Source organism: Cetorhinus maximus, chromosome 3, assembly GCF_964194155.1.
Source record: "Cetorhinus maximus chromosome 3, sCetMax3.hap1.1, whole genome shotgun sequence".
Taxonomy (NCBI): domain Eukaryota; kingdom Metazoa; phylum Chordata; class Chondrichthyes; order Lamniformes; family Cetorhinidae; genus Cetorhinus; species Cetorhinus maximus.
In genome coordinates, this window is record NC_135881.1 from 45,061,559 (window position 1) to 45,088,959 (window position 27,401).

Below are 27,401 nucleotides of genomic sequence, written 5' to 3' on the forward strand. Positions count from 1 at the left end.
CAGTTCCTTTATTGTTTAATGGGTCAAAACCCTAGAACTCCCTAAAAGCATTGTGGGTGTACCTACACAACGTGGATTGCAGTGGTTCACGAAGGCATCTCAACACCACGTTTTCATGGGCAATAAATGCTGGCCCAGCCAGCGACGCCCACATCCCTTGAAAGAATAAAAAAATTGTAGTAGATTGTCCCAAACCAGTTTACAGGAGATTTGGAGAACAAAATATTATGCTAAACCACAAAAGGAAATATTGTGGCAGTTGATCAAAGGCTTGATCAGAGGTAGGTTTTAAGGAATGTTTTAAAGGAGGGAAGTGAGATAGAGAGGCAAAAAGGTTTAGGGAGAGAATTCAAAAGCATAGGGCCTTGGCAGCTGTAAGCATGGCCTCCAATGATGGAGTGATTAAAACCAGGGATGCTCAAGAGGCCCGAATTGGAGGAGCTTCGAGATCTTTGTGGGTTAAAGAGCTGAAGAAAGTTGCAGAGATGGGGAGGGACAAGACCCTAGAGAGATTTGAAAGCAACAATGAGAATTTTAAAATTGATATGTTGCTTATCCAGGAGCTAATGTAGGTCAGCAAACCCAGAAATGATGGGTAAATGGGACTCAGGCAGAGTTTGGACAAGGGCCACAGAGTTTTGGATGACCTCAAGTTCACAGAGGGTGGGATATGGGAGGCTATCCACGAGTGCACAGTTGCTGTTGTTTCTGGACTCTGAATCCCAGCTTCCCTATTTGTCACACAGGATATTATTCATTCATAACTTTTTAAAAAGCACACACAATTGCAATGGTGATCAGCTATGTTGATTTCTCTAAGGCTTTTACTTATTCTGTGAAATTACCAACAGTTGCATGTGTCATTCCAATTGAACCAAGCAACAGGGATTAGCCTCCAGCAAGGATGCCACATCTCATTCCCTCATGAAGTATATAACTACAGACTCATTCACATTAAAGGTACATCTCGGAGACCAATAAGCAACTGCAATTTAAACCAATAAGCAACTGCAATTTAAATTAAATTTCTTGCACTCTTCTCCATTACTGTTATTTTTCGAGGGAGGCTACATTGCTGTTTACTATGGAAATTTCCAACTTGTTCTCCAATGTTTAAAATTCATGAGAGGGTATTTTGTTTTGCTTTTCTTTAGGAATAACTGAATCAAGTTGTTTAACAGGCTGAGTCAAATCAGCAAGTCCAGAAAGGTCACGAAATTTATTAACAGTCTGTAACTCGTCTTTTAAATGGTTCTCTAATATTGGACTATTTGAGTTTGCTGGAAAAAAAAGCATGCTATCGAAGCCTTTTGCCTTGCACTCATCAGTTCTGTGCTGCCAAGAGACTAATTGGACTTTTTCTTCAAGATTTCTTTCCACTTCTCTCATGATTTATTTAGGCAAATATATTTACTGTCCAGTGTGAACATGAGGGTACTTTCCAAAGTGAATTCAACTTTTCACTTGTGGCTTTGTGGTCATAAGATGGTATTAACTAATAATGCCTTAACACAGAAACAAAAGCCTGTATTTAGAGCAGGGCTGAGAGTTTAGATTCTTCAAGTAAAAATATAATGCATATGTTTTCAGTTACACCAAGAGTTGCTTATGCAGAATTGAAAGAAGTGTGTTTTCGTCTGCCATAGCTCTCTGTGCTGCAAGATTTAGCAGAAACATGCTGGCCTCATGCTCCTAACCTTGAGTATTCTTGAAAGATTTGGGGGCCTGTCTTTTTGGTGTGGCTTGCTCATCGTCTTAGATTACATAGTTGAAACTATACATAATTATTATCTGGTGGATTATTACTTTATAGTTAAAGAAAACTAAAACCAAATCAATTTTTAACTTGAATGCAAACTGATATAAACAGTTTTTAATCCTGTTAACTAAGTTCACCGAGGATTAATAAGTCATATTTATATGGAATATTTGTTTTTTTTTGTTGAACCAAATTACTGGAAAAATTGGTGTCAATTTGAGCCAACAGCACTTTTATTTTGGAAAATTCTCTGAGCTGGAAACTAGCCTCGGCAAAACTTCTATTCAATAGCAGCAGTTGTTTTCAAGAGAGAGAGAATTTGCATTGATATAGCAGCTTTCATGGTCCCAGGATGTCTCAAAGCACTTCACAAGCCATGTAACACTTTATTGAAATGCATTCCCTGCTGTAATGTAGGTATATGCAGCAGCCAACCTGCATGCAACGAGGTCCCACAAACAGCAATAGATTAAGTGACCAGATAATCTAGTTGATGGTGTGAATGCTTGGCCAGGGCACATGGAAAATTCCTTTACTGCTCTTCAAATAGTGGCATGGGATTGGTTTTTCCCTGAGCAATGACTGAATCAAGTTGTTTAACAGGCTGAACCTAATAAGCAAGTCCAGAAACAGCAAGAATTATATTAACAATCTGTAACTCTTTTAAATGAGTCTGTAATATTTGACTATTGCTGAAAAAAGAGACATGCTGTTGAAGCTTTTCGTCTTGTACTCGTTGGTTCTGCATTACCAAGCAACTAATTGGACTATTTCTTAAAGGTTTTTTTCTAAGAAGACATATGGTATGACAACTCATCTGAAAGAGCGCACCTCCAACAGTGCAGCAGTCTCTCAAAACTGCACTGGTGAAGTTTTCAAGAAGTTTTAATACTGGTGTGAACAGACAGCCACTGTTGGTCTGGCCACTTGCATTACTGTTGATTGGGCATGTATACCCACAGAGCTCAGCAGGCTCTAGCTGTGTAATTTCCAGTAATCGAAAAGAGCTGAGGGTCAGCCAGCTTCCCCATACTAATTGGAAGTTTGAAAGAAAAAGTGAAGAAGGCTGCCTGATTTTAAATTCTGCTGCAAACATTGTAGCTATTCTGTTGCTAATGGCCTTCATTGATGATTACCTTGTCTGTCATGGCATTCTCTGAACAGCTCGTTGAGACATCATTGCTGCCTCCCTGTGAACAGTAACCCAGCTTCACCATCCTATTTCTCCATGACCTTCCTACCTAGTGTCCCTGCTGGGTCTAACCTTTCCTAGCTCCTTGCCATCCAGTCACCTCTCCCTGTGGACTTTCCCTCCAGAATGTCTGTTCACTTGTGAGTAAAGCCCCTTGCCACCCATGAGGGTTTTGTGGATAATTGCTTTGACATCATGTATATGATGGATGATGGCATTTCTCTCTAAATGGAGCCTTCTCACCTGCTTATACCTTCCATGACTTCTCCCACTCAAACTGCTGGGAGGGGGGTGTCCCTATCACCAAATTGCGCCTGAGTCTGCCCCCACTGGCATCTCAGCTCTCATTTAAAATCCTTGTTTTCTCCCACCTTCCCAGATATCATGTCAATTTTCTCCCTGAGATACCTTCACAGTCTCTTCATCAGACAACTTTTCTTCAACCGTAATTTCAATTTATGATTCTGTCCCTCCTCTGGGTTCATGACTCTTCTCTTCTCCTCCCTTAATCTCTCCCTTCAGATAACCCTCGCACTCCATATTCAAGGTTACCCTTTTGACCTTGCCATTTCACATGGCCTTGCCGAGCATTGCCCATTGTGCCGATCACAGAGAAGGCTATCTCTGATAACTTCTTTGTATGACTCTTCTTCAGAGCTATGGAGAAGTAGAAATATGATGAAATTAATACTGTTTTAATGGGGGTGGAGCAGGTGAAGCTGGCTAGAAGGCCAGAGATAGGTGGGGGCTAAGGAGTGATTGACAAAGATGTCATGGACAAAAAGACAATGGGATTGTAAATGGTAGTGGTAAGGGCCAAAGAAGGTGCTGATAGTGGCATAGAGGTAAGAAAGCAGAATGTGGTAATAGCAGAACAAGGGTCAGCACTCTGTGAAAGAACAACGTGGAACAAGTAACAGATGGCCCTTTTAGGGGGTGGGGGTGGGGGAGGGAGCGATGGTTAGGGAAAATGTATAGAAAAAAGGATTAAAAAGGGAATAGAAAATGAGATAAAACAATGAATAAATGAATAAAAATAACCAGATTAAAAAAAAATTTTAAGAAGGGATTTAAAATGGGGTGAATATAGAGGAGAGAGTTCATGGTCCAAAGGTTTTGAACTCGATGTTAAGCCCGGAAGGCTGTAAGATGCCTAATCAGAAGGTGAGGTCCTGTTCCTCCAGCTTCACTACAACATTGCAGCAGACCAAGGATGGACGGAAAATTCTGCTTAGTTGTCAACACAAAAACAGTTCACTTTGCTCTTCACAGCAGTAGATGCTGCTTCTCCACACAATAGTAATTTCTAATTCTCTCACTGTCTCTCCATGTCTTTGTGTCAGTCTCCAACAAGCAGCTGTCCCTTTTTCTGTGTCAAGATGTGAAAACTGGCACCTCATTTTCAACTGGTTTCAATTTAGGTTTCTTTCTCCCATGACAACTAGATCATGTGGGCCTGTCTCCAGGCAGAGGTTCAGTATGAGCTCACTTTGGTCCCAGAACATTCTGTTTCACTTTACATAAGAACTGGAAGTAGGCAATTCACCCCCTCGAGCCTGCCCCGCCATTCAATATGATCATGCTGATCTCATTTCAGCCTCAACTCCAATTTCCCGCCCTCTCCACATAAGCTTTCAACCCGTTACTAATTAAAAATGTCTATCTCCTCCTTAAATTTATTCAGCGTCCTGGCATCCACTGCACTCCTGAGGCAGTGAATTCCACAGATTCACGACCCTCTGAGAAAAGTAATTCCTCCTCATCTCTGATTTAAATCTGCCATCCCTTAGCCTAAAACTATGGCCTCTCATTCTAGAATGCCCCACAAGCGGAAACATCCGCTCCAAATCTACTTTGTCTACCCCCTTTAGCATCTTATATACCTCAATTAGATCTCCTCTCATCCTTCTAAACTCTAGCGAATATAGGCCTCAACTGCTCAATCTCTCCTCATAAGACAAGTCCTGCATCTCTGGAATCAATCTAGTGAACCTCTTCTGAACTGCCTCCAATGTAACGACATCCTTCCTCAAGTAAGGGGACCAAAACTGTGCACAGTACTCCAGGCGTGGTATCATCAATGCCTTGTACAGTTGTAACAACACTTCCCTATTTTTATACTCTATTCCTTTTGCAATAAATGCCAAAATTCCATTCGCCTTCCTTATTACCTGCTGTAGCTGCATACTAGCTTTCAGCGATTCATGTACAAGGACACCCAGATCCCACTGCACTGAATCATTCTGAAGTTTCTCTCCATTTAAATAATGTTGCCTTTTTATTCTTCCGACCAAAATGGATAACCTCACACTTATCCACATTAAACTCCATCTGCCAAATTTTGGCCTAATCACCTAACCTGTCCATATTCATTTGTAAATTTCTTATTTCTTCATTGCAACTTACTTTCCCACCTATTTTGGTGTCATCTGCAAATTTAGCTATTGTACCTTCTATCCCTGAATCCACGTCATTGATATAGATTGTAAATAGTTGGGGCCCATGGACTGAACCCTGTGGCACCCCACTAGTTATAGCTTGCCATCCAGAAAAAGACCCATTTATCCCAACTCTCTGCTTTCTGTTATTTAGCCAATCCTCTATCCAAGCTAATATATTACCCCTAACTCTGTGTGATCTTATCTTGTATATTAATCTTTTGCGTGGCACCTTATCAAAGGCCTTCTGGATGTCTAGATATACTGCATCTACAGGACCCCCATTATCCACTTTGCTTGTCACATCTTCAAAGAACTGTAGCAGATTAGTCAAACGTGATTTATTCTTCACAAAACCAAGCTGACTCTGATGGATTGCATTTTGGCTTTCCAAATGCCCCATTACTACTTCCTTAATAATGGATTCCAACAATTTCCCAACAACAGACGTTAAACTAACTGGTCTGTAGTTTCCTACTTTCTGCTTCCCGCCCCCCTTTTTTGAATAAGGGTGTTATATTAGCATTATTCCAATCCACTGGAACCTTTCCAGAATCCAGGGAATTATGGAATATTATAGCCAATGCATCCACTATCTCCGCTGCCACTTCCTTTAAGACCCTGGGATGTAGGCCATCAGATCCTGGGGACTTGTCACCCTTTAATCCCAATAGTTTGCTCAGTACTTTTTCTCTAGTGATGGTGATTGTTCCAAGTTCCTCCTCCTCTATACCCTCTGCACCACCTGTTACTATTAGGGTGGTACAGGTGTCCTGCACTGTGAAAACTGAGGCAAAACATTGATTTTGCGTCTCTGCCATTTCTGCGTTCCCCACTATTAATTCCCAGTCTCATCCTCCAAGGTACCAACATTCACTTTAGCTACTCTCTTTTCTTTTATATACTTGAAGAAGCTTTTGCTATCAGTTTTACATTTTGCACTAGTTTTCTTTCATAATTTACCTTTGCTCTTTTTATTTTTTTTTTAGTAACCCTTTGTTGATCTTTAAAAGTTTCCCAATCTTCCAGCCTGCCACTGACCTTTGCAATTTGGTATGCCTTTGTTTTTGCCTTTAACTTTCTTGCTTAGCCATGGATGCTTTTTCCCCTTCTTACCATCTTTCTTCCTCTTTGGAATATATTTTACTTGGGAGGAATTGAATATCTCCTTAAATATCTGCCACTGTTCATCAACTGTTCTACCTTGTAGTCTTCCTGCCCAGTCCACTCGGGCCAAATCTGCCCTCATGCCTATGTAGTTACCTTTGTTTAACTCCAGAACACTAGTGTGGGACTCAAGTTTCTCACTCTCAAACTGAACTTGAAATTCTAGCATGTTATGATCACTCTTCCCTAGAGGACCCTTTACTATGAGATCATTAATTAATTCCATCTCATTACACAAAACCAAATCCAGAATAGCCTGCTCCCCGTTTGGTTCCACAACATATTGCTCCAAGAAACAATCTCTAATAATACTCTATGGAATCTCCCTCGAGTCTACCCTTGCCAATTTGATTAGCCCAGTCTATATGCATATTAAAATCACCCATGATTATTGCCATGCCTTTCTTACATGCTCCTAGTATTTCCTGGTTTATACTGTGTCCTACTGCTGGACTACTGTTTGGGGACCTATAGATTACTTCCACCAGGGACTTCTTTCCCTTGCTATTTCTTATTTCTACCCAGACTGACTCTACATTTTGCTCTCCAGTGCCTATATCATTCCTCACTATAGCACTGATCCCTTCCTTTACTAACAAAGCTACACCACCTCCTTTTCCTTCCTGCCTATCCTTCCGAAACACTGAGTACCCTTGGATATTCACTGATCCCTTCCTTTACTAACAAAGCTACACCACCTCCTTTTCCTTCCTGCCTATCCTTCCGAAACACTGAGTACCCTTGGATATTCACCTCCCAAACCTGTTCTCCCTGTAACCACGCCTCAGTAATCACCACCAAATCATACCTATATATCTCTCTTTGCGCTGTTGACTCATTAGTTTTATTCCGAATGCTACGCATATTCAAATACAAAGCCTTTAAGTTTGCCCTATTGTCAATTTACCCTACTCTTATATGATTCTTTGGTGCAATATGGCGTTCACACACTCTGTCCTTTCCTTTCACTTTTTGGTAACAATCAGCCTCGTCACTAACCTGCACTCTTACCCTCTCCTTAAACTAAGATTTTTTATATTTCCATGCAACTGAACTCCTCCCCCACTATTTAGTTTAAAGCCCGATCTACAACCCTAGTTATGCGATTCACCAGGACACTGGTCCCAGCATGATTCAAGTGGAGCCCATCCGAACGGAATAGCTCCCTCTTTCCTCAGTACTGGTGCCAATGTCCCATGAATTCAGACCCATTTCTCCCACATCAATCTTTGAGCCACGCATTGACCTCTTTAATCTTATAGACCCACGCCAATAGTAGTCCGGAGATTATTACCTTTTTTGGTTCTGCTTTTTGATTTAGCCCCTAGCTGCTTGTATTCCCTCAGCAGAACCTCTTTCCTCATTCTACCTATATCGCTGGTACCTATGTGGACCATGACAACTGGATCTTTCCCCTCCCATTGCAAATTCCTCTGCAGCCCAGATGAGATATCCTTAACCCTGGCACCAGGTAGACAACACAGCCTTCGGGACTCTCGATCCTGGCTACAGAGAACAGTATCTATTCCCCTAACTCTACTATCCCTGATTACAACTACATTTCTCTTTGCTCCCTGTACCATGGTGCTACGGTCAGTTTGCTCATCCTCCCTACAGTCCCCGCTCTCGTCCACACAGGGAGCAAGAATCTCAACACTGTTGGATAAGGGCAAGGGCGGAGGCTCCTGCAGTGCTACTTCCTGGATCCCTCTACCTGCCTCACTCATAGTCACACCCTCCTGTCCCTGACCATTGGCCAAATTTAAGGTAGTTAATCTAAGGGGTGTGACAGTCTCCTGAAACACAGCGTCTAGGTAACTCTCCCCCTCCCTGATGTGTCGTAGTGTCCGAAGCTCAGACTCCAGCTCATCAACTCTGAGCCGGAGTTCCTTGAGCAACCAACATTTGCTACAGATGTGGTCACTAGGAACCACAAGGGGGTCCACCAGCTCCCATATCATGCAGCTACAACACATCGCCTGGCCTTGCATCTCTATTTTATTTAATTAGTTTTTCAATTTGTTTTTAAATTTTCTACTGGCCTTTAGTTTATCAATCTGTAAAATATTTTTCCCATTTACCTTTAATCTTAAAGCAAGTTAGAATAGAGATTCAAAATACACTTTTTAAGATCAACTGGAACTCGCTCTCTCTGCTGAGTTGAAGCTGAAGTATTAGGCCTCCGATCCTGGGCCCCAGTAGTCACCTTTAATCTGAAATCAACTTAGAATAGGTAGTTCAAAGTAGCAGTTACTTACCAACAGTTTTCCTGTGATGTTACTCTTTGTTTTTTTTCACTCGGCGACAATGACTGCAGAGGACATTCCTCCCAGGCTGCTTCCCGGCGATGGTGAGTGCAGAGGACACTCTTCCCAGGCTGCTTCATGGCAACGGTGACTGCAGAGGACACTCCTCCCAGACTGCTTCTCGGCGATGGTGACTACAGAGGACAGTCTTACCAGACTGCTTCCCGGCAATGGTGACTGCAGAGGACAGTCTTGTGGATCATCCTCCAACCAGAGATCTCTCAGAGCAGACAACGTGTGGCCCCACGGGTCAGCGATGCCTTGCTGTAGGTTCTCATCCAGGCTGTCCAGGGAAGGTGGGATGTATTGTTTCCCAGGGCAGCTAGCGGGAGGCCTTCCTGTCAGAGTAAGGTGACCTGGACAAAGGTTGCAGCGCAGATCAGCGCTAGTGGGGCCCACACCAGAACTTGGCTCTAGTGTAGGAGGAGGATGAATGATCTCCTGCGCTCCATAAGGCTAAGTGGCACCGTCTACTTACTCCAACGTGACACTCATAGGGGCATCGGGCAGAGTAACTGTGGGAGTGCAGAGGGATGTCAGATAGGAGGATCCATGTGCAAGCCTCAGCAGCAGATGGAATATGTGGACTGAATGTGTGGCAGCCACTTGGTGCTGTCAATGTTATCTCAGTTGCAGGACAGGCTGTCTGCAGGAGAAAAACACGCACTATTGTCACGAGCATTCCCAGACTGGAGGTGTTGCAGACATTAGCATCCTTGTGCCCTTTGAGGAGAAGGCAGCTGAACTTGTCAGGGAGGACCAGGACCAAGCCTGCATGGATGGAGAAACAGGACACTCCTCGCAATCCGGTGAGGATTCCTCCAGTCTGCTGTTGATGGATAGACACATAGGACTAATGAGTGAAACATTGTTCAGAGAAGGGAGTGAGCACAACCATCAGTTAATTCATTTTGTTCACCACTGTGGGTCACCGCAACAAGACTAAGAACAAGAAGAGATGGCAGCCTAATCCTAGCTGCAGTGCCAGCTCCAACTCCACCTCAAGCACCACCTCTGAGGATGATGATTCAGAATTTTTAGAGGATGCACCATCACAGCATTCAACTGCACCCCCCACTAGTGCAGGTACATTCGTCTCGGTGGGTACACGTTCTAGAGTAGGCTCAGGGTTATGATCTGGTGAGCACGTCACAGACATAGGTCCACAACTGACGGAAGAAGTGACAGGCAAAGTCTCTGACACTGGGAGGATTGCTGGAGGTCAAGACCCTGCTCAGCCATATGCAGATGACGAACCTCTGTATTCAGCTACAAGAGAACTGTTGGAGATTCTGAGACAAGCAAGGAAACATCAGGCTGAGATGCCAGAGGCCATACACAAACTTGAATGAAGCCTAGAGGAGTCAGTTCATGTTGCGCCTGCTGTCGTGGCTTTGGCTTGCAAGTATTTGGCTGTGCCCATGGAAAGGTTGGCGATCCCCTGGGAAACTCATGTCTGCAGTGAACACAGTGGGTGCCGGATATGCACTCGGACCTACACTCCGTTGCTCTAGCTATGTTTGTAGTGCATCAATGACAAGGCAAGATGGGGGGTGGGGGGTGGTGGTACGAGGCAGCTTGACCTCCCTCCAGGTGCCCCTTACACAAGGAGTAAGAGAGGTGCCATCAGGCACCCACAGAGAGGGTGAGCATCATCTGGCACCCTGGATGGCTCATCGCAGTACACTCCAAGGATGTCCTGCAGCTCAACCTCTCCTCTACCAATTACCCTGCCTTCAGCACGTCAGACCACGGAGGATGCACCTGCGCCTGTGTAAGAGTCCTATAGCAGGCTGGGGGTCCTTCAGCCTTGGGTTACCAGAGGATGCCTGCCAAAGTCATCATAGTCAAGAGGGCATAGCAGTCAGCTGACTGCCTCCACCTCAGCTATGGTTGTTGGGGCTGCACATAGGCATAACGGTAGGAAAAGCAAGATAAAGAAGTTCTGAAGGCACAGAGGTGGAACCGGTGTTCAACCACTAGAAATTTTCCTAACTTGCAAACATATGTTTCCTTGCACTGTTTGGAAGTTTGCTGCATTCTTATTTTGTTGCTAGTTGCTTTGTTGGGAGCATTTAAAGGCATGGAAATTTGTCCCCCATCAGGTCCTGTTATGTCTTACAACCAAGACACTTGTCTCACATTATCAGCATTGTAATCACTGATTATTCTGACATGAGGATGTCTAAGCATTGGCCATCATTTGTGAATGTGAAGCCTGGGCGCATGCATCATTCAACCCATCAGTTTGAGTTCATTAGGCTCTGAGCTCTGAGAATGATGCAAAGCCATTGCATCTCCAGCTGCTGTTGTCCTGATGTGAGGAGGATGAAAAGAGTCCCCAAGGGGAGTTAAATGGCTAAGTGTCAAGGAAAATGGCAGATGGAGTGTGAGGCTGAAAAGCGTGAGGCTCTCCAATGTGGTCTGAGGAATAGAAAACCAGAGGCTTTCCTAGCTGTTGAGAAAATAGAGGTGTGGACGACCAAACTGACTTGGCTGTCATTGTTCAAAAGTAATTTTAAGATAACGTTCAGCCAGCAAATAAGGAGGCAACTGGCAAGTTGGCCTTGATTACAAGAGAGATTGAGTGTAGGATTACAAAAGTCCGGCTGCAGTTGACTGCAGCCTTGGTGAGACCTCACCTGGAGTATTGTGTGTCCTGTTCGTCTCCTCACCTAAAGAATGATAGACCTCGCATTAAGGGATTGCAACCAAGGTTCACCAGACTTATTCCAGGGATTGGGGGATTATACCAGGAAGTGAGATTGAGGAAAATGGGCCTGTAAGCTCGATAGTACAGCGGACTGCGAGGCTCTAATATGAAGCATCAAGACCTCTTGCAGGACTCTGCGGGGTCGATGTAGGAAAGGATCAGGGGTCACAGTCTCAGAGTAATAGGTAGGCTATCTAGGACGGAGATGTGTAGAATTTTCTTCACATAAAGGGTGGTGAGTGGTTAGAAGTCTACACCCCATAGGGCAGTGGAGGCATTGTCATTGATCATGCTCAACTATTAGATTGATAGATTTCTAGCTGATAAAGGTATGGTGTTATTGAGGGAAATGGGAAAACAGTTATAAGAAAAGTCCTGATAAAGGTGAATGGCGGAGCAATCCCAAGCCCAAATGGTCTACTCATGCTATTCTTCCCTATGCACCTGTGCCCATGGGCCCACCTTGAAGAGTTCTCTGCAGGACGATGTACTCATTTGTATCCAGTGACATGAGCGCATCCGTGCCGAAATAAGACTGTTTGTGACTTTCAATATGGCATGCACATGGGTTTTTTGGAGCCAGTAGGAAGATTTGTTTTTCTTTACAGATGCCTGAGGTTGCGGGAGAATGCACTGTTTTGCAGGTCCTGCTGCACACATTTGGCTATCATCCTCCACATGACTTCTCTCCCCTCTCTGAACCTACAGCTGTTACCGTTCCCATGCCCACCCTGGCCCTTTATCCACGCCAACTGTTGTATCCAATTCCATGCCCCCCCCCCCCATCCCCTAGCCATGAGACCATTCACTAACCCACCATGACCCTGGACCTGCCACCCGACCACATCCCACTCCCCAGCCCCCCCACCCGCCCCTTCACTGTGACTGTTCCCTTTGATGACAGTACCCTCAGCTCAAATCCCAGGATCCCACTGTAGACGGCATTGACCCTGCACTTTGGAACCGTCTCTCTCCCACCATCCCTCCCAGGAAATAGCTCACCTCTGCCGTCGCCACCCACCTCCAACCCATTAACAGGACTCCAACACCTAGCATTCAAGACCCTTCCCTCCCACGTCCCTGCACCCTCATTTCCACCCCTATGTCCATCCCTGCCCTGGACAGCCTGCCTCCCTCCCTGCACTGGGACGGCCTGCCTCCCTCCCTCCCCCGGCCAACCTCCCTGTCCCGTACCTGGTCATTGCATCATTGAACAACGCTCCCCAATGAGGAAAAAGACACTGGCGATTCACTCCGACTGTAGCAGATTGACTGCTTCGCCTGCTGCATGCCGTTTATATGCAGTCGTATTTCTCACTCAAGGATAACTTAATTGGGAGGGGAACTTAATTCTGGCATGCCTTTTCATGAGCATGCATTGTATGCAAATACATGCAAAAGGACTTCCTGACACTTGCCCTTGGGAAGCTCGACCCGTCTTTAAAGTTCTGAGAACTTAATTGCAAAAGTTCACCCTGTCGGCGGGAAGCTGATTTTTGGCCTCCCGCTAAATTAAATTCCCCTTCCGCCTGCCTTCCTGCTCTCGGGAGCAGCACAAGGTTCCGCCTGTCAACTCTATTTCCCTGTCCGCAAATGCTGTCCAACCTGCTGAGTATTTTTTGTATTTTCTGTTTTTATTATGATTGAAATACCTGTTTAGATGAAGGACAGGAGTAGGGGTAAAATATTCAAACCTCAGATTTTGAAAACCTAGAGATATATTTCATCAGCAACAATGCTGCTTTTCAAGAAAAGCTGTTGTATAAATTAACATCTGTTTTTATACGAGGCTAAATGTGAACAGTTCGTGAATTTATGAAGCCAAGCAATAAACATCTTCCTTCTTGCCTGTCATTTTTAAAAAGTGTTTTATGTAACGCATGATGGTTTATTAACTGGATATTTGCAGGCTTTACTGTCGGTTCATGACACAGTGGCTATGAAGAATTATGACCCTATATTACCCCCTATGCCAGATGATCTTGATGATGATGAAGATTCAGTGAAAATCATTCGACTTGTCAAAAACAAAGAGCCCCTGGTAAAGTGACATCTTTAGATTGTATCCTCTCTTTTGTTGTTTCGTAGATGCATTAGATCCTTATACAATATGTTCACCTGTAGTTGAATTATCCTTTAGCATTGCACACTGTCTTCATTTTAGCAACTTACTAACTTTAGTTTGTCTCACATGCCATACATTTATCTACTTACATGCGCCTTGTGACGGAGACTTGTATGCCACATATTACCTGTAACTAGATGAAATGGGATAAAGTTTGTGGAATTTAAACATAAATCTAAGTTGTTGACTGAGACCACACAAACCTAAAATTTGTTTGAACAAAGTTCTTTACATTGGAGTTCCAGATTCACTGTGATGGTATTTGAGCAATAATGTGAGGAATGCAGTTGTTTCTACAGTGCCCATTCACATTGCTGCAGAATTATGGCGGGGGCTGGTGGGGGTGGGGGGGGGGTTGGCGGAATGAAGAGCAGAACTTGACTTGTGTACTCAGATGGATGCATGGTGAGCTGATTACTGTTCTCTCCCTGCAGTCCACGCTCCACTGATTAACAGTTTTGTTGCCTTTCCAAGACTACCTCTTGGAGCTTGTGTTTTTACATCAGCCACCTAGATGTAAGCTCCAAAATTCCTTCCCTAAATCTTTAAGACCTTCCTTTAAAAGCTACTTTTTTCACAAGGCTCTTGGTTGCCCTTCTAATATCTCCTCCTTTGGCCATGTGTCAATTTTTGCCTGATTATGGATGTTTTCCTATATTAAGGATGCAAGCTTCCTTTAACCCCATTCCAAAATATGCTGAACCAAAAGACTAAGGATGCTGATTTCTGAAATAAAATCTTAAATGGCTGAAAATACTCAGCAGGCCAGGCAGCTTCGGTGGAGAGAGAGATCATCAAAGTAAAATGTTAACTTTGTTTCTCTCTCCATAGATGTTGCCTGTCTTATGTATTTCTAGCATTTTGTTTTTTCCAAGCTGCACTGGCAGCTTTTACTAGATTTTTGTTATGTGCCCAAGAGATAGTATTACTGAGAAATCAGTAATTGCCTTTCTATTTGTTTCTGAACTGATGCTCAAAATTTCTAAAATTATTTGAATTGAATTGAGGAAACTGGCAAAAATTATTGGACAGTGATATGTATCTATTGGTCTCTAAAGTATTAAAGTAATCAAAAATACATTTTCATCCAAATAGGCTTTAAAGTTTGATGTTCTACAATGCGTTTTATGGTGAAAATAGATAAATTGTAACTGGCATACAAAGCAAATGGCCTGAATCTGATTCTTTCATCAATATTCTACAACCTCAGGACTCTCTTTTTATGATGCAAACTTCAGTGTCAATCATTGAGATTCCTTCACAAACTTCTTTCTGAAATTCCTGCCTTAATTTGAGTCAGCTGCATCCAGTGCATTGTTTAGAAATTTAATTGTACATTTGCCATTACTGAAATATACATTATTCAAGTTTATAAACATTTACTTCACCCACTCAGTGAAGGGCTGTCACATTTCATGGATGTTAATCCTTCAGCAAATAGTGCCTTTTTAAAATATCTAACTGTGATGTCGAAGCCTCAGCGCCTATTTGGTGAAATGTAATCATAATTATTGAAAACATATTATTTATGTAATGGACAAAATTTTACTTCAGGGAGTTTCATTTTAATTAATGTTTAGATTTTTTAGATATTGACAAAAGAAATGTAGCTACTTTTTTAAATCAGAGTTTTGACTTCAGTAACTATTTTGAAAACTAGCATTATATTATTGTCTTGGTTTTGCTTATTAAATAGACTGGTGAAGAATTTTTGTCCATTTTCTTTTTCTGGATTGATAGGGAGCAACAATAAGAAGAGACGAAAGCACTGGTGCTATTGTTGTGGCAAGAATAATGCGTGGAGGGGCTGCAGACAGAAGTGGTACAATTTACTCCTTTGTGCAGTTCTGTGAAAGCATTTTCAAAATATAGTCATTGAGAATGGGCAACATATGTTGCTGCTTCTATACGTAGCTCAAATATTTTCTATTAAAATAGGTCTCATCCATATTGGAGACGAGCTGAAGGAAGTTAATGGAATTGTAGTTGATGATAAAAGACCTGAGGAAATCATTCAGATCTTGGTATGTATGTCCTTTGGCACATTTGATTTGTTTTAGTTCCTCATTTGTTCACCCCACACCTCTCCCCTCCCATCCTCAACAAACTGCCAGGAATTTCCTATTCATTATACACTTAGAATCTTGCGTTTATCTACATCCAAATTCATGTCTCATTACTCCATCCATGCACCCTGTTCAGATCTCTCCGAATCCTCTACTTTGAACACCTGACCTCCTAGCCTTGTACAATTAGCAAATTATATAACTGATAGAAATGCCCTCCTTTAAGTAATTAATGACTGGCATAAACAACAGGGAATTAACTAATATGTAGTTTATTGAGTCATTCCTTTTTTTTGACCAGCCTAATTACGTCTACGGTATCTAATTACGGCACAAAGTTGTCAGATAGTGTCCCTTCATTTACAGGCCAGTTAAAACCTATCATCCAGAGTCTGTACAGAGAGCCAGCATATACTCGATGGACTAAATGGCTGCCTCCTGTGCTGTAATGACTGTAGTACTCCTATCAACTTACTCAATTTCTGAAAAATTCTGATATCTACCAGATGGCCTGGAAAGATAGAGCTTTGCGTTTCATCATAAGAAGTGCTTGATCATATACACCTATGCAAGTTTGACCATAATTTGTCCATAAACTTCACTCCTAGAATTGATTTAACATACCTGTCAGTTCATTTCCCTGCCAGCTCTTCCCACTGCACCCCCACACCACCAAAATAATATTTATACCAAGTATGTCTTAACTGATCTGTTTGTTCTTGAACTATTTATCCATGGTGAACATTGATTTATTTTTTTGGATCCATCTTGATTTTATCAACAATTCTGTCTGTTGTGGTTACCTTCACTGACCTTTATGGTTTATTTCACATAATACAATAATTTTGACCTTTGAGGCTTGCTAATTGTTTAAGTTGTGCTATGTTTCTCAATTTTTCTAATTAAGGTATGCCTTATGTCCACATCTTTTAACATTATTCTAAATTTACATTCTTCCCTTTTCATTTTCTGGTTTCAATTCATTTTCATTGAATCATTCCAGCAATCTGAAGTCTTGCACATACATTTTTGCTATTTTAGGCTTTCACCACCTGTTATAGTATCAATTATAAAATTCTCATTAGGATTGGAATGGTCACCTTCAAAGAGAGAGGGTTCAAATACATAATTTCTTGGAAGTGCAATCTCAGGTTAATAAAGCCGTGGCAAGGCCAGGAGCATTGTGGGTTTTAGAATTAGTGTACAGATGTCAAAAGCAAAAATGTAATGATAAATCTATCCAAGCTGATGGTTAGAACACTGTTAACCCTGTGTCCACAGAAAGGAGATTAAAGCCATACAAAGCATGCCGCACAGATTCACCAGGATGATGTCAAAGAAAAACACCCATAGTTATGAGAACAGACAAGATTTATGGACTATTTCCACTGAAGCAGGGAAGATTTAATGGAGGTTTTTAAAAGTATGATGGATTGTTAGAGCTGAAAAGAAGCGTTTATTCTCTCTGATTGGGGAGCCAGTGATGAGGGATTATCAATTTAAAATGGTCACCGGATGAAGAGAAGTTAGAGATTTTTTTTGATACAGCCTGTTGCTCGAGAATGGAATGTTTTCCACAATGAATATTTGAGACTGAATTTTTTAATGAAAAACTGGGTTAAAAAATTAGAGACAGATACAGGACTGTGGTAGAGTGGGGAGAGGTTAATGTTGGATTACTCGAGTGAAAAGCCATGACAGGCACAAAAGACTGGCTTCTTTTGGTGGTTGAAAACTTTGTTGGCTCTGTAAACTAGATTGTAGCAAAATGATTTGATTTGTTTTTTAAAAAACATTTTCACCCCCACTAGGTGCATTTGGAATTTCATTACTTTTTTTTGTTACATATGTCTCAGAGTCAGGGAGTATATTGATTCAAGAAGTTGTGATCCAAAATAATTTTTCAGGAAATGAGAAGTGGGTGATTGGAGAATATATATTTGTACAGTAGGAAACGGAAAAAAGTCAGAGTTGGAAAACAGGTTGGGAAATAAACTGACATTAATCATAAGGCAAAAGAAAAATTCTTTGGGTGCGTCAGGTTGTGTTATGAAGTCCAACCTTTGTCTTAGAATGGAAGGTGGCGTAATTAGAGACATGTTGTAAAGTTAAACATATCAAATTATTTTTATCTAGAGAAAGTAGTAATTTTCTAAATCTAGATGTAACAAAGTCTAGATTTAGAACACAGAAGGGAATGGCTGAGTTCATGAGAAGTAAGGATGCTGCAGTAGAAATTTTTCAAAGCACTTTAAACACTAATGTGGTGACTGAAGATTAGATTTTAACTGATATTTTTCTAGGGCAGAATTTTATGGTGTTCTGCTGGCGGATTTACAGGTCGGGAGTTCGTAAAATTCCCCTGGTAGCTTTCCTGCCCACACCAAACCTGTCCACAAATTTATGGGGGTGAGTGAGGCTGCCCATCCTCGCCCCAGTTGAGGCCTTTATATAGCCGATTATTGGCTATTTAAGGGCCACTTCCCTCCCGGCCATTATTTTCCAGCCGGTGGGAGGAGTTCAGGGATGGGGTGGAGGGCCGGCAGATCACTTTGCTTGGACATCGGGCAGGAAAGGGTGGTGGGGGGGGGGGTTGCTGAATGGGGATGCCTCCATCATTCACCTCTTTTTCAGATCAGGGCATCCCTCCCAAGGTCTACCCCTAGCCTTCCCCCAACCCTGCCTCTGGTTGCTGCATCCTGCCAGATCTCTCCATCAAGAACCCACCCTCCTGTCCCAGTTGCACAGCCCCGCATCAACCTGTCCCACTGGGCTCTGACTGGTGGCTTTGCTTGTAGTCCCAGCATTGACCACTGCTCTCAGCAGCACTGCTGGGACTACAGAGTTTGTATGTCTCTGTACAAAACTTAGTTGGCCATCCTCTCAGTGAGAACCATATATGCCAGTTTACTGAAGGCACTGTTAGGTGGCATAGTAAATAGTGTTGATGGAACAGAATATTTTCCAAATGCTCAGAAACTAGAAACCATAAATGAGCAGAGAGAGTTGGGGATACATTCTTTTCCTTCATTCTTTTGTGGGATGTGGGCGTCGCTGCCAAGGGCAACATCTGTTGTCCATCCCTAATTGCCCTTGAACTGAATGACTTGCTAGGCCATTTCATGGGGGCATTTAAAAGTCAGCTACATTGCTGGGGGTCTGGCATCACATGTCGGCCAGACCAGGTTAGGACTGCACTTTTTCTTCCCTAAAGGACATTAGTGAACCAGATGCATGTTTATGATGATTAATGCCAGTTTCATGGTTACCATTATCAAGACCCAGTGCAAATCTGGAACGATTCCACCCCAAGTGCGATAGCGGGTGGGAAAAAGGACATTGTGCCCACTAGCCACAATGGCGGGTTTCACGCTGTATTGTCCCAGTCCCACCTCATTAATCATGCATTCCCAGGAAACATGCATTTTGCTGGCGGGAAACCTCTAATTCGCCCGCTACGTCGTCACCTCGCCGCTTCCTCACGCATGGCGCCATATTTAAAGTGCAGCCACACTCACACCCTTCAGCGCTTCAAGCCCAGGACTGCTGCACAGAAGACATGGCCCCAAATGGAAGAAGACTGCAGCCCCCGATTTAGTGTCGCATTCCTGGGACACTTTCTGGACACCGTTGGAGCCTGCCGTGATGTCTTTCACCCCTGCTCTGGCCACAGGCGGCCTATCAGTGTCACCACTCTGACTTGGGAGGCGGTGGCAGTGGTGGTCAGTGCCAACGCTGCACAGAAGAGGTTCACCATCCAATGCAGAAAGAGTGTAAATGATCTAATCGCTACCGCCAGGGTAAGGCTACCATCTCACAATTTTAAACTTACACCCTCACAAACTCATCACACAGTCACTGGCTTCTCTCTCACTGCCAGCTCAAGGGACATCACTACTCGCCCTCTCACAAACACCCTCACATCTCCATTTGGCCTCATCTCCTCTGGAGACTGCTCCCTCAGCCCTCACCCTCTTGAGGCCACTTGCACAGATCAACATGTGTCCCCACGCACACCCTGGGATGCCCCGTTCCCCAGTACATCCTTCATCCTGCAGACTCTTCCCTTGCCTGAGGCCACTTCTCCCCCTACACCAAGCAAGACCTAGCCCTGCAGCCGTTGAAAAGCCAACCCCGTCTTATGGCTAGTCTCGTAAGTAGAGACCTGTCCATGAGCCTCCCTAAAAGTAGTGCTGCCTGCGAAGCCTGGCGTTGATGACCACACGTGCTACCTGAAGCAAGGTAGGCAAACAAGTCTCAAAGTCCCGAGCAAAGTGCAGCTCGTCAGCTGCATGCCGCTTATGTTCAGTTGTGAAACACATCTGTGTGCAATCAAGCTGATGTGCCCAGATGATCCAGCGTGGGGGCGATGATTCCGTCGAGCTGAGCTTATAAGGATATGCTGATGTATTGCAATGACGTTCCCTCCGGCATTGTGAAACTAATTTTTGGCCTTCGCGCCATATTGTCTGCTCACGCCTGCCATGACACCCAACACCAGCGGGCACGGAAAATTCTGCCCTCACTTTCAGTAGATTTAAGTCATGGAATTCAAGTTCCAACAGCTGCCATGGTGGGACTCGAACCCATGTGCCCAGAGCATGAGGCTTGGCCTCTGGATTACTAATCCAGTGACGTTAACATTACACCATCATCTCCCCAATTGTCCAGAAATCACTAAAAACTAGTGGAGTGGTACAAAAATAATTGAAATAATAAAAAAAAATTATTTTCCATGAAGCTGGAATGCAAAGAGGTGAAAACTCTGCTGCGGTTGTATAGACTTTGGGCAGAATCTTCGGCTCAGCGAGCGGGGCCCGCCCCCACTTGCCGAGGCGTGAAATGACGCGTGGTGATGTCAGGCGCGCGTCCCAACGTCACAGCGCATCATTCAGATTTTCAGTTCGGTGGGTGCGCACCCAAGTTGGCTGCAAGCCCGCCAATCTGTCAAAGGCTTATTAAGGCCAGTTAACTATCAATTAAAACAATAAACGGAGCTGCCCGTCCAACCTTAAGGCAGGCGAAGCGCCCAGGCGGCCTTTGCATTTTTCATGGAACCTCATGAGGTTTCATGAAGGTTTTTAAAGGTTTGAAAAATTTTAAAATAAAATTCATAGACACGTCCCAGCTCACGTGACAGTTTTACATGAGGGGACATGCCCTAAAAAAAATTTTTTTCTTTAGTTTAAGTTTAAAAAATTTTAATCATCTCCCTGAAGCAGCTCTGTGCCTCAGGGAGATTTCACCACTCTTTGACAAAAGAGCACAAGCCCCGACTCAGGCAACCCCCCCCCCCCCCCCCCCCCCCCCCCCCCGCCCGCACAGATAGCGGTCAGCACTTCCAGGCGCACGTCACGCTGGGCGGGCCGTAGTTGGCCCTCCCATGTAAAATGGCGGTGCCCAGCCGATCGCAGGCGGTGATCGGCTGCTTGCACGTCCACCCCTGCATAACCCTGCCGACAGGGTTCTCCCCTTTGGTTAGACTGCATCTGAAGTACTTCATATAGTTCTGGCCTTGGAGGAATCGCAATACTGATTCACCAGAACAATGCTGTATCTAAAAGGATTAAATTATGAGGTTGTTACATATACTGCTGGGCATGTATCCCCTTAAGTAGAAGATTAAGGATGGCATTAATTGGCGTGTTTAAGGTAATGAAAGGAATTGACAGCACAAATGGAGAAAAAAGACTCCCTCTTTTTGGGAGTCCAGAACAAGAGGGCATAACCTTAAAATTAGAGCTTGGCTATATCAAGGATCTTGTCAAGAAGCAACTCTTCACCCAAAGGGTAGTGGAAAGCTGTAATTCTTCCCCGAAATGTTGGTGAGACTATACCAGTTGAAAAATTTCAAAATTGAGATTCATAGATTTTTGTTACTTAAGGCTATTAGCAATTTGAAATCAAGGTAAATTGAATTGAGATCTATGTCATCGAATTGAATGGCAGACTCATGGGGCTGAATAATCTACTCCTACTCCCATGTTTACTATGTGAAAATGGTATGCTTTTTCATGTTGCATTAGTGTTATAGCCCGATTTGGCTTCAAATCCCTCTGTGCAGATAGTATGTGTCGTGCATGAATTGGTATGCTACAGAAGAAGACTGTAAATGTGGATATATCCAGCTCACTCATGGCTTCCTGGCAGCTTTAGCAGACTACTGTGCAATCTATATATTATTTCCTGTTCACATAATTTTACTTCCAGTTTTTATTCTCGTCATACTTTTATCAGCTTTTTCCTCATTCCATTTGTGTGACATGAAAAAGTCACCAGCTCAAAGTTGGAGATATTGTTGAGTGGATATCAAAAGCTGTTTGACATCAGCATACAAATTGTTTTTGTCTCTTGCAACAAACCTTCTCTTGGCCTAGGATGAGGCCTCAATTGATATTTCATAGAAACCTTTCAACACCATTGGAATTAAAAGCAGGTTTTGTGGTGTTTTTGGGAGATGTGTCGTTAGTTTTTTTGATACAGATAATTGTGCTGAAAGTTGGAATTCATAGTGAAATATGAAGAATATAATTTATCAATTTGATAGGCATTTAAACTAAAACAAAAGCTAGGCTTGAGAGCAATTAACCCATTGCACATATTTTCTTTGTTATACTTAGATACTAATTTTACTTGCTGAGCATCATACTGCTATTTGTTTTTATGTGGTTATTATTTGCTTGAATCTGTAAACATCCGGTCCTTGTGGTAACATTCACCATTTCTAAGGGAGCATGGCGATTTGATGAAAATCTATAATAAATCCAGGAAGCAGATGTGAGGTATTTCGCTTACAAAAATGCATCTCTGGAAGGTTAAAGTGTACAGATTCTGGATGATGGGTCCACTTACAAGAACCATTAATTAAAAGATCCTAAAAAGCCATAAATGGCAACAGACTTATTTTAATCTTTTTAAAATCCATTATGTCATTGGTTACTTTTTTTCGTTTTGTAAGTTATTACTTGTTGCACTTGTAGCTTATTTACTAATGTGTCCATTTTACAATTTTGTCTAGGCTCAATCACAAGGAGCAATAACTTTTAAAATAATTCCAGGCATTAAAGAGGAGATTCCAACTAAAGAAAGCAAGGTAAGTATGTTAACCAGTTGAAAATGATTAAGCGAACAGACCTTATTTTCCTAAACATGACATGGCTTAGACTGATTCTGGTGAATCCATTACAGCATGTTCACAAGACAGTATTAGAAATGATCAACTTCTTTCTGCTCTTTTTTTTATTTGTAAACAACCAATTTGAATCACAGATTTTGAGGTTAGTTTAATAGAACAAGGTTGTTGATGGAATTTGTTACTATATATGTATGTGCATTATATAAAAATGTGTTTTTTATGCTGATGTTCCAGTGCACATAGTGGTATACTATGCACACACTGATCAGCCCTGCCAGGTCCTGCCATAAACCTAATTATAACATTAACTAATAAACATTTTTAAAAGTTCAAAGTTTGGATGCCAGATTTTCAGTACAGCAAGTTAGATATTTGGTTCAAAAGACCTTCACCCTCACCCTCCACCACACCGACAGACCTTGCTTATGATAGTTGACGGTGGAACTATGAAGCATTGTTCACTATTCTGATCTTGTTTCTAGTGTAATCCATTTTATTGTATTTTTTTGGCATTTATTAGATGATACTTAAAATATTAAAATTTTGCTGTCAGTTACTGAGAATTAGTTGAAAAATGAATATGCGTCCCTGTGTTTATTAAGACTGAGATGCATGCATTTTGAAGCTCAATTTAGAGCTTGCTCATGATTTTGAATGCAAAATATTTATCGAATCCTTTAGTGACTGCAATTCAATCATTACCAAGAACGTTGAGGGAGGGTAAATTTTCTTCTTCCCTGTGCCTGGTGAGTTATTTCCTAGAAGCAAGGACAAAATCCATTTTAATAGGTCACCATGTCTTGTAAGAACACCATCTGAGACAACCCTGTAAAGTAAATTTTGGAATAGGCTCAGTTGGAGATGCAATTTCTATTTCTGAAGAAGTATCCTATAAATGTCTTTTGTCCAAGATCATGACCAGAATGTTCACGTCAGCGCAGTGACATAGGGCGTGCGTCCCAACGTCACCGCGCGTCATTCCGATCCTTCGTTCGGCAGGTGCGCACCAGAGGCAGCTGCGCGCCCGCCAAACTGTCAAAGGACTATTAAGGCCATTAGGAGACTAATTGAGAAAATTGACAATCTTAAGGTTGGTGAGCAGGCGAAGAACCCAAGTGGCCTTTGTGTTTTTCAGGAAACCGCACCGACGGGTGGGATGAGGTTTCCTGAAGGTTTTATTAAATAAATAAATATTTTTTACATATTTCATAAACATGTTCCAGCTCATGTAACACTGTCACATGAGGGGATATGTCTAAATAATTTTAATCTTCCTTTATTTTGAACGTTCAATTTGAACTTAATGCTCCGTGCATATGCAAAAGAGCGCAGACCCTGACTCTCCCTCTCCCCACCCGCACAGGGTGGCTACCGGGCGCTCGTCACGCTGGGTGGGCTAACCACGTAAAATGGCGCGCAGCTGATCACGGGTGGCAGTCGGCTCCATGCCCTCCCATGCCCGCTCTCAACCTGCCTGCCTGACAGGCAGAAGATTCTGCCCCATGTGTAAAGTTTTAATTAGAGTTCAAAAATATTCACAATCAGAATAATAGAATCTAATTCAGTTTTAATACACATACAGTGATATAGTAAGAAAGACCAAATGAATTATAACCATAGCATGTCCTAAGGTGTGAAATGATTTAAATTTAATCAATACAAAAGCAATGAAGTTATGCTGGACTTCTGTAAAATCACTCCTCTGTGGAGTATTGTGTCCATTTCTGGCCACCACACATGAGGAAGGATGCCAAGGACTTGAAGAGATGGCAGAGAGGACTTACTAGAATGAAAGCAAGGGTGATGGACTTAAGTTGTGTGGAGAGATTAGAGAAGTTGGGATTGTTCTCCTTGGAACACAGAAGATTAAGGGGAGATTTACTGGAGATGTTCAAAATTATGAAGGGTTTGACAGAGTTAATAAGGAAAAATCACCTCCACTGACAGAAGGGTCAGTAATCAGATGACACAGATTTAAGGTATTGACAAAAGAACCCGAGTGGGGATGAGGGAAACTTTTTTGTTCAGTGAGTTATGATCAGGAAGGCACAACCTGAAAGGGTGCTAAAAGCAGATTTCATCATAACTTTCAAAGAGAATTGGATAACTACTTGAAAAAGAAAAATATTGCAGAATTATGGGGAGAAAACAGGGTATTGGGATGAATTTAGCCTGCCAATACCAGTTGAAATAGTGCTGAAGACTTGTGCTCCAGAACTAGCCACTCCCCTAGCCAAGCTGTTGCAGTACAGCTGCAACACTGGCATCTACCCGGCTATGTGGAAAATTGCCCAGGTATGTGCTGTCCACAAAAAGTAAGACAAATACAACCCGGCCAATTACCACCGCATCAGTCCACTCTCGATCATCAGCAAAGTGATGGAAGGTGCCATCGACAAAGCACTTACACAGCAATAACCTGCTCTTAGTTTGGGTTCCGCTAGGGCATTCAGCTCCTGACCTCATTGCAGCCTTGGTCCAAACATGGACAAAAGAGCTGAACTCGAGGTGAGGTGAGAGTGACTGCCCTTGACATCAAGGCTGCATTTGCCTGAGTGTAACATCAAAGAGCCCTAGAAAAACTGATGTCATTGGGAATCAGAGGGAAAGTTCTCCACTGGTTGGAGTCATACCTAGTATGAAGGAAGATGGTTGTTTTTGTTGGAGGTCAACCATTTCAGCCCTGGGACATAGCTGCAGAAGTACCTCAGGGTAGTGTCCTAAGCCCAACCATCTTCAACTGTTTCATCAATGACCTTCCCTTCATAATATCAGAATTAGGGATGTTTGCTGATGCTTGCACAATGTTCAGCACCATTCGTATCTCCTCAGATACTGAAACAGTCTGTGTCCATATGGAGCAAGACCTGGGCAATATTCAGGCTTGGGCTGATAAGTGGCAAGTAACATTCGTGCCATACAAGTGCCAAGCAATGGCTATCTCCAAAAACAGAGGATCTAACCATCTCCCTTTGACCTTCAAGGCATTACCATCACTTCACTATCACCGTACTGACCAGAAATTGAACTGGATCTGATATATAAACACTGTGGCTACAAGAGCAGGTCAAAGGATGGGAATTCTGAACGAAGTAATTCATCTCCTGACTCCCTAAAGCCTGTCCACCATCTTCAAGGCACAAGTCAGGAGTCTCATGCAATAATCTCCACTTGCATGAGTGCAGCTCCAGTGACATTCGAAACCTCGACACCATCCAGGCCAAAACAGCCCGCTTGATTGGCACCCCATCCACCATCTTCAACATTCACTCCCTTCACTGACAACATATAATGGCAGCAGTGTGTACCATCTACAAGACGCTGCGGCCTCAATTATTCACAATATATATTAATGAATTAGATGAGGGAAGTGAATGTACTATCACCAAGTTTGCGGATGATACAAAAATAGGTGATAAGGCAAGTGGTGAGGATGACACGAGAAGTCTATAGAGGGATATGGACAGGTTAAGTGAGTGGGCAAAAAAGTGGCAGATGGAATATAATGTAGGAAAATGTGAAGTTATGCACTTTGGCAGGAAGAATAGAGGAGCTGAATATTATTTAAATGGAAAAAGACTGCAGAACGCTGCAGCACAAAGGGATTTGGGAGTCCATATGCTTGAATCCGAAAAAGCTAACACACAAGTACACCAGGGAGTAGGGAAGGCAAATGGAATGCTGGCCTTTATTTCAAAGGGAATGGAGTATAAAAATAGGGAAGTCTTGCTAAAACCGTACAAGGCATTAGTTAGACCACACCTAGAATACTGTGAACAGTTTTGGTCCCCTTATCTAAGGAAAGATATTCTGGAATTGGAGGCAGTCCAGAGAAGGTTCACTCGGTTGATTCCGGATATGGAAGAATTTTCTAATGAGGAGAGCTTGTGTAGGTTGGGCCTGTACTGATTGGAGTTCAGAAGAATGAGAGGCAACCTTATTAAAACATGTAAGATTCTTAAGGGGGTTTGACAGGGGAGATGCTGAGGAGTTGTTTCCCCTTGTTGGAGAACCTAGGAGCAGAGGGTATAACCTCAGAGTAAGGGGGTGCCCATTTAAAACAGAGATGAGGAGGAATTTCTTCTTTCAGAGGGTAGTTTATCTGTGGAATTCTTTACTGCAGAGGACTGTAGAAGCTGGGCCGTTAAATGTATTCAAGGTTGAGATAGATAGATTTTTAATCAGTAAGGGAATCGAGTTTTATGGGGAAAAGGCAGGAAAGTGGAGTTGAGGATTACCAGATCAGCCATGATCTCATTGAATGGCAGAGCAGACTCGATGGTCCGAATGGCCTACTTCTGCTCCTATGTCGTATGGCCTTATGCACTGCAGCAGCTCACCAAGGCTCCTTCGACAGCACCTTCCAAACCCTCGACCTCTACCACCTAGAAGAACAAGATCAGCTTATGCACGGAAACACCACCACCTGTAAGTTCCCCTCCAATTCACATACCATCCTGACTTGGAACTATGTCGCAGTTCCTTTACTGTTACTGAATC

At 42.9% G+C, this 27,401-nt stretch overlaps 1 protein-coding gene across 5 annotated transcripts in view; it reads left to right on the forward strand.

Annotated features, from left to right (window-relative positions):
• The window catches only part of mpp7a (MAGUK p55 scaffold protein 7a), a 524,619-nt gene that overhangs the window by 342,592 nt on the left and 154,626 nt on the right, over nt 1–27,401 (forward strand). For all 5 annotated transcript variants that reach the window (XM_078537871.1, XM_078537888.1, XM_078537875.1 and 2 more), the window contains 4 exons: nt 13,485–13,616; nt 15,441–15,522; nt 15,639–15,724; nt 22,785–22,859. In XM_078537871.1, the coding sequence (XP_078393997.1) occupies nt 13,485–13,616; nt 15,441–15,522; nt 15,639–15,724; nt 22,785–22,859 (375 nt within the window). The remainder of the gene's footprint in view (nt 1–13,484; nt 13,617–15,440; nt 15,523–15,638; nt 15,725–22,784; nt 22,860–27,401) is intronic.